Source organism: Brachionichthys hirsutus, chromosome 1 (genome assembly GCF_040956055.1).
Source record: "Brachionichthys hirsutus isolate HB-005 chromosome 1, CSIRO-AGI_Bhir_v1, whole genome shotgun sequence".
Classification (NCBI taxonomy): domain Eukaryota; kingdom Metazoa; phylum Chordata; class Actinopteri; order Lophiiformes; family Brachionichthyidae; genus Brachionichthys; species Brachionichthys hirsutus.
Genome location: NC_090897.1, coordinates 582,962 through 594,000, shown reverse-complemented (window position 1 = coordinate 594,000; position 11,039 = coordinate 582,962). Strand labels below are relative to the sequence as shown.

Here is an 11,039-nt window from a genome sequence, read left to right as displayed (position 1 = left end):
CCTCAGGGTCCATTTCAGACCGAGAGGGACGGACATCGTCCACAGACACGACGACTGACCTCAGGGTCCATTTCAGACCGAGAGGGACGGACATCGTCCACAGACACGCCGACCGACCTCAGGGTCCATTTCAGACCGAGAGGGACGGACATCATCCACAGACACGACGACTGACCTCAGGGTCCATTTCAGACCGAGAGGGACGGACATCGTCCACAGACACGACGACTGACCTCAGGGTCCATTTCAGACCGAGAGGGACGGACATCGTCCACAGACACGACGACCGACCTCAGGGTCCATTTCAGACCGAGAGGGACGGACATCGTCCACAGACACGCCGACCGACCTCAGGGTCGCACGTCATCCGACCGGAAACCACCGACGGGCTGTTACGTACGGATTTCTATTCTTTTTCATTATTTTACATTCAAACTTTATTCTGAATGTAAAAGTAGCTTTTATAAATCACATAAAATCTAATATACAATCTTCTGAAGATGTTAAATCCTAATCAATAAGGATAAATCTTGTTGCATGAATCCTGACGACCTCTCAGTCGGCGGGTGCAAAAGGTCAGGGGTCATCACATCAACAAGTAAACAAACAAACATCAAATACAACCAACACGACACTGAAGCGGCTCGGCCTTTACCTGTCCTCAGCGCTGGCCCCTCCCCTCTGACATCACCATTAAAAGAAGTCTCTGATTGGCAGAGATACAAACCAGACTCAACATGACGTCACACAACTCTGAAGAGAACCAGCCCAGCCAGGTGGAACCTTACCTGTGCTGGCTCTGCCTGGACCGTGGGCTTTTACGGACCCGCTAAGAACCGCCTCTGGGGTGAAAGCCAAATATTAAACTGCTGGTTCATGCCAGCCTCTTGTTCTTTAACCCCGCCTTCTGCGCTACATCCTTCGTTAACCCTGCCTTCTGCGTTATATCCTTCGTTAACCCCGCCTTCTGCGCTACATCCTTTGTTAACCCCGCCTTTTGCGCTACATCCTTTGTTAGCCCCACCTTCTGCGCTACATCCTTTGTTAGCCCCACCTTCTGCGCTACATCCTTCGTTAACCCCGCCTTCTGCGCTACATCCTTTGTTAGCCCCACCTTCTGCTTTACATCCTTTGTTAGCCCCGCCTTCTGCATTACATCCTTCATTAACCCCGCCTTCTGCGCTACATCCTTTGTTAGCCCCACCTTCTGCGCTACATCCTTCGTTAACCCCGCCTTCTGCGCTACATCCTTCGTTAACCCCGCCTTCTGCGCTACATCCTTTGTTAGCCCCACCTTCTGCTTTACATCCTTCGTTAACCCCGCCTTCTGCATTACATCCTTCGTTAACCCCGCCTTCTGCGCTACATCCTTTGTTAGCCCCGCCTTCTGCATTACATCCTTCATTAACCCCGCCTTCTTCGCTACATCCTTTGTTAGCCCCACCTTCTGCTTTACATCCTTCGTTAACCCCGCCTTCTGCTTTACATCCTTCGTTAACCCCGCCTTCTGCGCTACATCCTTTGTTAACCCCGCCTTCTGCGCTACATCCTTTGTTAGCCCCGCCTTCTGCATTACATCCTTCATTAACCCCGCCTTCTGCGCTACATCCTTTGTTAACCCCGCCTTCTGCGCTACATCCTTTGTTAGCCCCGCCTTCTGCATTACATCCTTCGTTAACCCCGCCTTCTGCGCTACATCCTTTGTTAGCCCCACCTTCTGCTTTACATCCTTCGTTAACCCCGCCTTCTGCGCTACATCCTTTGTTTACCCCGCCTTCTGCGCTACATCCTTTGTTAGCCCCGCCTTCTGCATTACATCCTTCGTTAACCCCGCCTTCTGCTTTACATCCTTTGTTAACCCCGCCTTCTGCGCTACATCCTTTGTTAGCCCCACCTTCTGCTTTACATCCTTCGTTAACCCCGCCTTCTGCTTTACATCCTTTGTTAACCCCGCCTTCTGCTTTACATCCTTCGTTAACCCCGCCTTCTGCGCTACATCCTTTGTTTACCCCGCCTTCTGCGCTACATCCTTTGTTAGCCCCGCCTTCTGCATTACATCCTTCGTTAACCCCGCCTTCTGCTTTACATCCTTTGTTAACCCCGCCTTCTGCGCTACATCCTTTGTTAGCCCCGCCTTCTGCTTTACATCCTTCGTTAACCCCGCCTTCTGCTTTACATCCTTTGTTAACCCCGCCTTCTGCTTTACATCCTTCGTTAACCCCGCCTTCTGCTTTACATCCTTGTTAACAAGAATCCAGGAAATGAAAGGCCTCCACCTTCTGTGGTGTGGAGATTATAATAATAGATTAATGGCGTTCCAGGCTGCAGAGGCGGAGCTTTGTGGGTTCTGGTTACCTTCTCCCAGAGGGTCCAGGGTGTGGATCATCAGCTGGAAGATGGTGTTCCTCAGGGATGTGTTGTGGAGGGAGGCGGAGCTACCGCCTCTCAGCAGGATGGGACGGACCTACAGGCCGGCAGGATTCACCATTTATAAACTGACTTTATGTAATTTATACAGCGACAGGTACACGGCGGTCTCGCACCTGGAGTCTGGGTCGGTCCTCTGGTCGATCCAGTCGAAGTTTTTTGGACTGGGGGCTGCTGGAAGGAGGCTCAGGATCCTGTTCAAGTTCACGTTCAGCCTTTGGAGCACTGGGGGGAGGAGGAGGAGCAGCAGGAGGAGCAGCAGGAGGAGGAGCTACTGCAGGTGCTTCGCTCTCCTGTCAAATGAATCATGACTTAAATCAGGTACGCAGCTCAGGTGGTAAGTCCTCTCCTGACCAGCAGGGGGCGCTAGTTGGTCTGCAGGAATTACTTTGAGTTTCTATCGCCCTATGGCGGTGGAGACGACTCATCTCTGCGGCGTAGCGACACCTGGACTCCTTTTGAGCCGCATCAAAGGATTGGACACAAATACAGGCTGGCTGGTTCAGGCCGCCGCCCCCCTCAGTATCGCTCGGGGGCGGATCCACGGTGGTCGAGGGAGGATAAGTGATAAACAGACTGACGTCTGACTGGTAGTCTATCAATATCATGAGGTATTGACTCATTATTATCAGATATTGACTCATTATGAGATATTGACTCATTATTGGTGATATTGACTCATTATATTGAGATATTGACTCATTATTATGAGATATTGACTCATTATTTTGAGATATTGATTCATTATTGGTGATATTGACTCATTATTGGTGATATTGACTTATTATTATGAGATATTGATTCATTATTGGTGATATTGACTCATTATTGGTGATATTGACTCATTATTTTGAGATATTGACTCATTATTGGTGATATTGACTCATTATTGGTGATATTGACTCATCATTGATGATATTGACTCACTATTTTGAGATATTGACTCATTATTTTGAGATATTGACTCATTGTTGATGATATTGACTCATTATTGGTGATATTGACTCATTATTTTGAGATATTGACTCATTATTGGTGATATTGACTCATTATTTTGAGATATTGACTCATTATTGGTGATATTGACTCATTATTTTGAGATATTAACTCAGAATTGTTGCCGCCTACTTTCCCGTCCACTGTCTATGAATGTTATCTCGTCTACTCCATTAGTCGTTTATCAATGAGTGAGCGTGTACGAGACACCTGAAGGTGATCCGTCGCTTAGATTCCTGTTAATTGAACTTTGACTCACGGGATCAATCGTAACGCATTAAAGACCGACCTTCTCCGGCTCGCCTGCGGTCCACGCCTTCACGACGCTCATGTGCTTCCCGAGTTGGTTCTTGACCGCCAGCTCGATTCGACCGTTGAACCTCATGAAGCTCACATAGCTGACGTAGCCCAGCACCAAGAGGGCGCTCTCCCACCACACGATCACGTTGTCCAGGAAGAAGACGATGAGCATGGCGAGGTCCAGGACGTAGAAGGTCACGTCCCTGAACAGCGGCCACCAGGTGAGGTGCAGCACCTCCCGGGAGAAGACGGCGCACATGCCGATCACAAACAGGATGTTGAAGACGGCCGACCCCACGATGGTGCCGATCCCCACGTTGCTGTGGGAGACGAAGACGCCGATCAGGGAGGTGAAGAGCTCCGGGGCAGAGCCTCCGGCCGCCATGAACGTGGCTCCGGCCACGTCGTCGGAGATCTGCAGCCGGCTGGCGATGACCTCCAGCCCAGGAACGAAGAACTCGTCGCAGACGATGGCCAGCGCCACGAACATGTAGATCATGCCGCCGATGTGCAGCAGCACGCACCCCTGCTGCCGCTGCTCCAGGGAGAACAGGTCGTCCGGGTAGTCGCCCCTCCTGTGGGGGGGCTGCGGCGGGGGGGTCGGAGGCGAGGGGCTCGGGGGGGGCTCGGGCTCCACGTAGACGCACTGCTCCACGTCAGTTCTGTTCACTGTCATCAGCAACGGGGGTGTGGTGCCCTCGGGTTCTAGCACCTCCTCCACGCCGGCGCTGAGAGCGGCGTCCCTCTGGGCAGCGGCTCGTGGCTGCGGCGGCCTGGCGCTCACGCTCAGCGCGTAAACGAAGCACAGCAGCACACCTGAGACGAAGAAGACGAGGCGGCTGAGCCGGAGTCGCCTCGGAGGAGCCATCCCGGTCAGTCACGGCCGGCGCATCGCTTGGTTGGGAATGTTGGGAATGAGACGCCGCTGAAGAGGAGGAGGAGGAGGAGGAGGAGCGCACACCTTCATCACTCACAGCGGGCGGCTTCGACCTGCGGAAGGACCGACGACACAAAACGCACACGGCTCAGCAGCAGCATGATTAGAGCTGCAGATCTGTTGAGAAGTGCGTGTGCGTGCGCGTGCGTGCGCGCGCGTGCTGCAGACAGCCACCTGTTACTATGGCGACATAATCACAGGCTTCGGCTTCTCACAAATAAAAAAAAAGCCCCTTTTGGTCCAAGATGATTCTGAATCGCGTCACCGCGTGGGCGCGCGTCCGGAGAGAGCGTGACGCAACGCGCGCCTCAAGTGAACGATTACCCACGAGGGTCGCAATAAATCGATCAGACATCGGGATACAAATATATCAATATAAATATCGAGGCTCGTCCGAACCCAGCGCGGATTTCATGACGTCATCGACGCCAAACATTGGGCAGGTAATAAGATCCGCGACGTGCGCGGTGAGTCGTGCGGGTCTCACCTGCACCGGCGGCTGCGGACCGGACCGTCCCCCCTCCCGCCTCCAGCTGTGCGTAACGGAGCGGAGATGCTGACGACGAGGGCGCAGCGCGGATCAGCGCGTGAACCGGGATCAGCATAATACCGGTAAGAGGATTAGCAGCCCAACATCTCACCTTGCCGCTCACGCGCAAACGACGCGGGGTCGCCGGTAACAGCTGGGGCGCGGAGGCGGGGCAGAGAGCGTTCATGTGGGCGTGGTCAGGGGTGCAGACCCCCGACCTGGGGAGTAACAGAGTGAGAATCGAGCCTGTTAGAATTCAAACAAAATAAATGTTGTACATATTTGTGGGTTGTGGCGCCCCCTGCTGGTCATATTTGGTAGCTGCATGACCCGGTGTCAGCACACGTGACTAAGCTTTTATTTTAAAACGAATAACAAACTGTATGAAGATCACATAACAATTACCGGGGGGGGGGGGGGGGGGGTTGGGTGATTCCAACCTGGCAACCTACAGAGTGACGTCGGGCCTGATCTCGCGCTGATTGGTCGCCTTATTGTAAACAAACGCGCGTGGAGGAAGTAGCGGGCTGCGGCGTGACGTCATCACGTCGAAGATAATTTATCCGGCAGGGGCCGAAAAAGCAACAAGGTAAATATTTACTGTTGTTTTGTTGCTGTGACGTCACTGATAGAAGGTTGTTTGTGCGCATGCGCAGTTGGTGAGTTTTACTACCGAGACCGAGTTAGTTTTTATGTTAACCGGACAACATGTAATTATTTTTGTGTGTAAACTCCGGATGGTTGTTTGTGTTGCTCGTGTTTTGTGTTTGTTTTGTCGTTCTGTGATTGGAGCAGGTGTGCTCGCAGCACGTGGGGGGCGTTGCCGCTGATGGGGCGGGTTTATTTACTCTCTCTCTCTCTCTCTCTCTCTCTCTCTGGCCGGGGAGGGGTCCTTGCGCTGGGCCCTCCTTCCGGGTGGCTAGCTTGGTGCACTAGCTCGTGGCTACAGCTCACCTGCAGGCTGAACCTGCTAGCGTCGGTTAGCCACGCCCCTTAGCTGCATGTTTGCGTGTTTAACTTGGACACACGTTTTATGATTATTAAATAAAGTTTGTTAAACTGTGAGCTGACCTCACAGGAAACTCTGGATAAATCAATATAGAATAAAAGTAAATGTGTCTTCAGGTGAACGTCCTCAGGTGTTGGTGTTACGTCGTTTACTCGCCACACTGCCGAGGTGCCCTGGAGCAAGGCCCCCAAATAACCTGGGTAAGTTTTTACGTTATTTAGTGGCGGGTTTATTCATGGGAAGGATTCTTTAATGTCACTTCTGCGAACTTGTTAGAATATTAATTTAAAATAACACTAACTAGTAAATTAAAGACATTTCATTAATTTAAAATAACACTAACTAGTAAATTAAAGACATTTCATTAATTTAAAATAACACTAACTAGTAAATTAAAGACATTTTGTTAATTTAAAATAACACTAACTAGTAAATTAAAGACATTTTGTTAATTTAAAATAACACTAACTAGTAAATTAAAGACATTTTGTTAATTTAAAATAACACTAACTAGTAAATTAAAGACAAAAACCATAAACTCGAGGTTGAAGCGTCGGACGGCATCCCGAGTCCCTGAGAACGTTTATTAGAGCATAAACATGTCGTACAAGCAGGGGGAGAAACACGGAACACCCGGACCGGACCGGCCTGAGGACCGGACCGGACCGGTTGGGGTTCGAGCTGCCTGGATGAACACTGAAGCAGGTTTTACATCTTCAACCACAAAGCAAACGACATTCAGATGCGTCTCAGTAAACGACTGAAGAATCATGTTAGGATGAAAAAGCATTTTCCCTTTGAAGTCTCTTAAATAACGTGAAGGACACAAATCGCGTGAAAATGTCGAGTTCGTGCGCAGAAATGTCTAAAATCCATTTATTAAACACTTGAGTGAGAAATAAAATCAAATGGTGGAACCCTGAAGGTGCAGAAAAGACTCCCGATAAATGATTTCGGTTACGGGACGTCCCGCCCTGTTTACCTTTACCTGTTTGCCTGTTTTACCGTTTAAAAACTCCTTCCTGTGAGATCTGTGACGTTTCAACGCCAAAAACAAAGAACAGCAAAAACGTGAAACAAAGATTTAGAAATAAATAAAGAAAAACAGCACATCTGTGGTTTCTGTACACGAAACACCTGGTTGTGTGTGCGTGTGTGTGTGTGTGTGTGTGTGTGTGTGTGTGTGCGTGCGCGTGTGTGTGCGAGCCGTTCAGCCGCTTTCATCTTCAGGGGACTTTCCTCTTCTTGCTGCGGTACCTCCTCTTCCTCTGCTTGTACAGGTGACAGAAATTGATGAAGAGTCCTGTGGAGGAAGAAGGAAGCCTCTGAGCGACGACAAACGATGAAGAACCGGAACCGGAACCGGAACCGGTAAAATAGAACGGAGCCTGCAGGTGTAAAGTTCCAAACTTCAGGCAACGATAGATCAGAAAAACATTTCCCTCATTCTATTAAAGAACTTTCATTTGTGTAGTTCTAAACCGCGAGCGAGGGAGGAGCCTCTCACCGAGGAACATGAGGACCAGGTAGACCTGCAGAGAGTAGGAGAAGCTCAAAGAGCGTCCCAGGACGGCGGGGAGGGGGACGCTGAACAGGCCGGTTTCATCGAAGATGGGCAGCGACTGGATCACGGCCACCGCTGGAGACACAGAGAGCAGCGGCTAGCGGCTAGCGGCTAGCAGCTAGCAGCTAGCGGCGAGCGGCGTGACCCCCGCAGACCGCCCACTGACCTTCAGCCACAACCCCCGCCGGGTACAGGGGCATCCAGAGGCTGTGCCGCACCCAGGTCAGCAGCTTCCACTCTGTGCCGAGGCAGGCCAGCATGTAGAACGGGTACCTGGCGAGGAAGAGGAAGAGGAAGAGGAAGAGCCGGGGTCACAGCGGCAGCGACACGCGAAGGCAGCAGGGGCGGGGTCGGAGCGCACCTGAAGATCTCGATGATGCTCCACAGGTAGAACACGAAGAAGACGACGGGCTTGCTCTGCATCTCGTCCAGACTGCCGAAGATGACGAAGAGGATGACGTTTCTGCCGGCGACCTGCCAGCAGAGAGACGGAAGGTTCGCCGGTCTGCACGCTGCACGCCACGCTGCACGCCACGCCGCACGCCACGCCGCACGCCACGCCGCGCCGCACGCCACGCTGTACGCCACGCCGCGCTGCACGCCACGCCGCACGCCGCGCCGCACGCCACGCCGCACGCCGCGCCGCACGCCACGCCGCACGCCACGCCGCACGCCACGCCGCGCGTCTCACCTGAATCATAGCGGGGAAGAACCCGGTCTTAACCAGACCCAGCAAAGGGTTAACGACCTCCAGCACCGCCATCATCTGACAGAAATACATCACGTCGGCCGTGGTGTGGAACGTATCGTAGAACGAATCTGTGGACGACGGGAAGGAGCAGATTACCCAGAATCCCCGGCTGGCGACGCAAACGCCGAAACGATGGAGCGCCGCTCTGCTTCCTGCAGGCGGGTTCTCCTCCTCGTCGTGACGGCGCCGCCCAGCGTAACGGCGTCTCCGGGCGAGGCGGACAAACCTTGGCCGAGGACGAAGAGGCGAACCGTCATGTTGACGAAGACCCAGGAGAATCCCAGGAACTGAACCAGGTTGTACATGAACAGGTAGCCCCCTCTTCAGACCCAGGTAGGCTGCGGAGGCAAAGCCACACGCTGATGCTAACGCCGCTAGCGATGCTAACGGCGGAGGCGGGCGGCCGACTCACGGTCTGGGCGACGTCTCGACTCCACGCTGACCTTGTTCACCTTCTCCTCCTGAAAGAAACAAACAGCTGACGGGAAACGGACCCAATCGTGTTGCTACGGCAACAGCCCGGCGCCATTGATCTTCTGTTCCTCCTGATGTTTCCAGTGGCCTTCGGCCGATATTTAAATGAGCGTTTCACGTCCTCTCGTCGGAGGGGGCGGAGCCTCTCAAACGCGGCTGCGTGTGTTTTTTACACTCTGTTTGTGACCGCCCCACCTTGGCCAGGAGCTCCGCCTCCGCGTCAGACTCATCCAGCCAGCGGTCGAAGTCGGGGGCCAGAAACGGGGGCCTCTTCTCCTGCAGGGTGAGCCGGTCCCACCAGCGCTCCTCCCGCTTCCGGATCTTGATGTCCACCTGGCGCTGGGTGGACCTGTGGTGGATCTTAGGAGACGAGGTTCTCTGAGGATCCGCCCCATTCCAGGTAACGCTGATCGGCAGGTGAACAAAGCCGACGTACCTCCGGCCCGACCGGCTCCAGGAACGCCAGGCTGAACTCGTAGTCGTTGTCCCCCTTGGCGCCGCGGCCCCGCGCTGCACGACAATGTTTCATGTTCAGCGTCTCCGTCGTGTCCGTCCCGACTCACCTCCTCCCGCAGCTCGTTGGTGTTTTAGCTCCGCCTCCGACACCCACCTCTGAACTGAAGGGTGCTGCTTCCTCCCAGGCTGATGTCCAGATTCTGACAAACAAAGGCAGGCGTCACTCAGAATCCCTCGCCGGAGCGACCCGGTGAAAGCCGACACCGTGGGGCTCTACTCGGCCCCGCCCACAGGCCGCGCCCTTTGAACCCGTCCACAAAGGTAGAACCTAAGTCTGAATAATCTATTCAGATATGTACAGAAGTAAATACTTCCTTTGAGTATGGCTAATACCCTCGAACAGTATTCTGACCTTCTGAGAGGTCGTTAGGATACAAGGTCGGGTCAGAACCGTTCAGCCCGACGTGATGCACCTTTCCTCCAGGTGTAACCCGACACCAGGTTTTAGTGGCGTGTTCCGATCCCGAGCATCCATCAGGAGTCCATCCATCTTTTATAACTCCTGACAGACGCGGGCGAGGGCGGAGTTAAAACAGGAAACCAGACTGCGCTCGACGTTCCTTAAAGGCACAGCGACACTAGGAAGCGCTCGGAGAACCCGAACCCTCCGCCGACGTCACCAGAACCAGAACCAGAACCCGAACCATCGTTTGTGCGTGGGCCTCGGGGGGGGTGGCGAGGACGCGGGACCGCCTCGTGACCCGGCGGACCCCGCTAGCATCAGTAGAGAGGGATGGAATGCGCGTCATCGCTGCTGCGCTTCCCGCCAGGATCGCATTAATCCGGTATAACCACGTTATTACATCGTTATTACATTATTTATAGTAACACTGCACAGCAAGGTGCGAAACATTGGTATCAAACTAAAACGGGACGTTTCAGCAACGTGTGTCAATAAATTGAAAAGTTAGATCGTTAATTTATTTATAATTTATATACCATTTTTAACCCGGAAGAGAAATTAAATATTTAAACACAAACCCCGTTAAATATTGGTTAAATGGCGCCATTTTGACAGTAAGACAAAATAAATAAATACTTTGCTGAACGCTAATCGTTGAATTGTCGTTATGAGTCTGTTAGTTGATAATTATCGATAAAGGGTCGTACGCAGCATCACTAGCCAACAGTCCGGCTAGCAGCAGTTAGCAAAATGACGTCATCGCCACCGCGAAAACACTTGCTAGCTAAAGTTATACGGACAGAATTAAGAAAGTGAAGATCAATAAATGTATTTCTCGTTATTAGAGCGGCAGACAACAACCGGAAGGCTGTACCTTCGCGTCGCTCAGGTCCACCCGGAGGAGAAGCTCCCCGTGCCGCTGAGCCCAGTAGACGCGGGGCGTGAGAAGCTGCATCGTGACTCCGTGACGGTTAATCCACCGGGAATAACAACCGGAATATAATCTCCGGACTAGCACCCTGCCGCCATGATTTAACGATCCGCCAACCCCCACACGCGAAGGACCGGATTCACCGCCCCGGTGTCGGCCGGACGAAAGACGGCAGCGCACACTTCCGGGAGTGTCATTAACG

The 11,039-nt window shown here is 52.7% G+C and overlaps 1 protein-coding gene and 1 pseudogene across 1 annotated transcript; both read right to left on the bottom strand.

Annotated features, from left to right (window-relative positions):
* Positions 1 to 4,615, bottom strand: part of LOC137895038 (sodium/potassium/calcium exchanger 1-like) — a 6,241-nt pseudogene extending 1,626 nt beyond the window's left edge.
* A 2,128-nt stretch (positions 4,616 to 6,743) lies between these two features.
* On the bottom strand, positions 6,744 to 10,981 carry LOC137917749 (very-long-chain (3R)-3-hydroxyacyl-CoA dehydratase-like). The gene is given in 12 exon segments (XM_068760478.1): positions 6,744 to 7,501; positions 7,706 to 7,837; positions 7,929 to 8,035; positions 8,124 to 8,236; positions 8,454 to 8,581; positions 8,740 to 8,830; positions 8,832 to 8,851; positions 8,926 to 8,974; positions 9,183 to 9,347; positions 9,424 to 9,497; positions 9,598 to 9,643; positions 10,781 to 10,981. Coding segments are annotated over 12 exon segments (1,083 nt in total). The 5' UTR covers positions 10,862 to 10,981; the 3' UTR covers positions 6,744 to 7,424.
* Between the last annotated feature and the right edge of the window lie 58 nt (positions 10,982 to 11,039).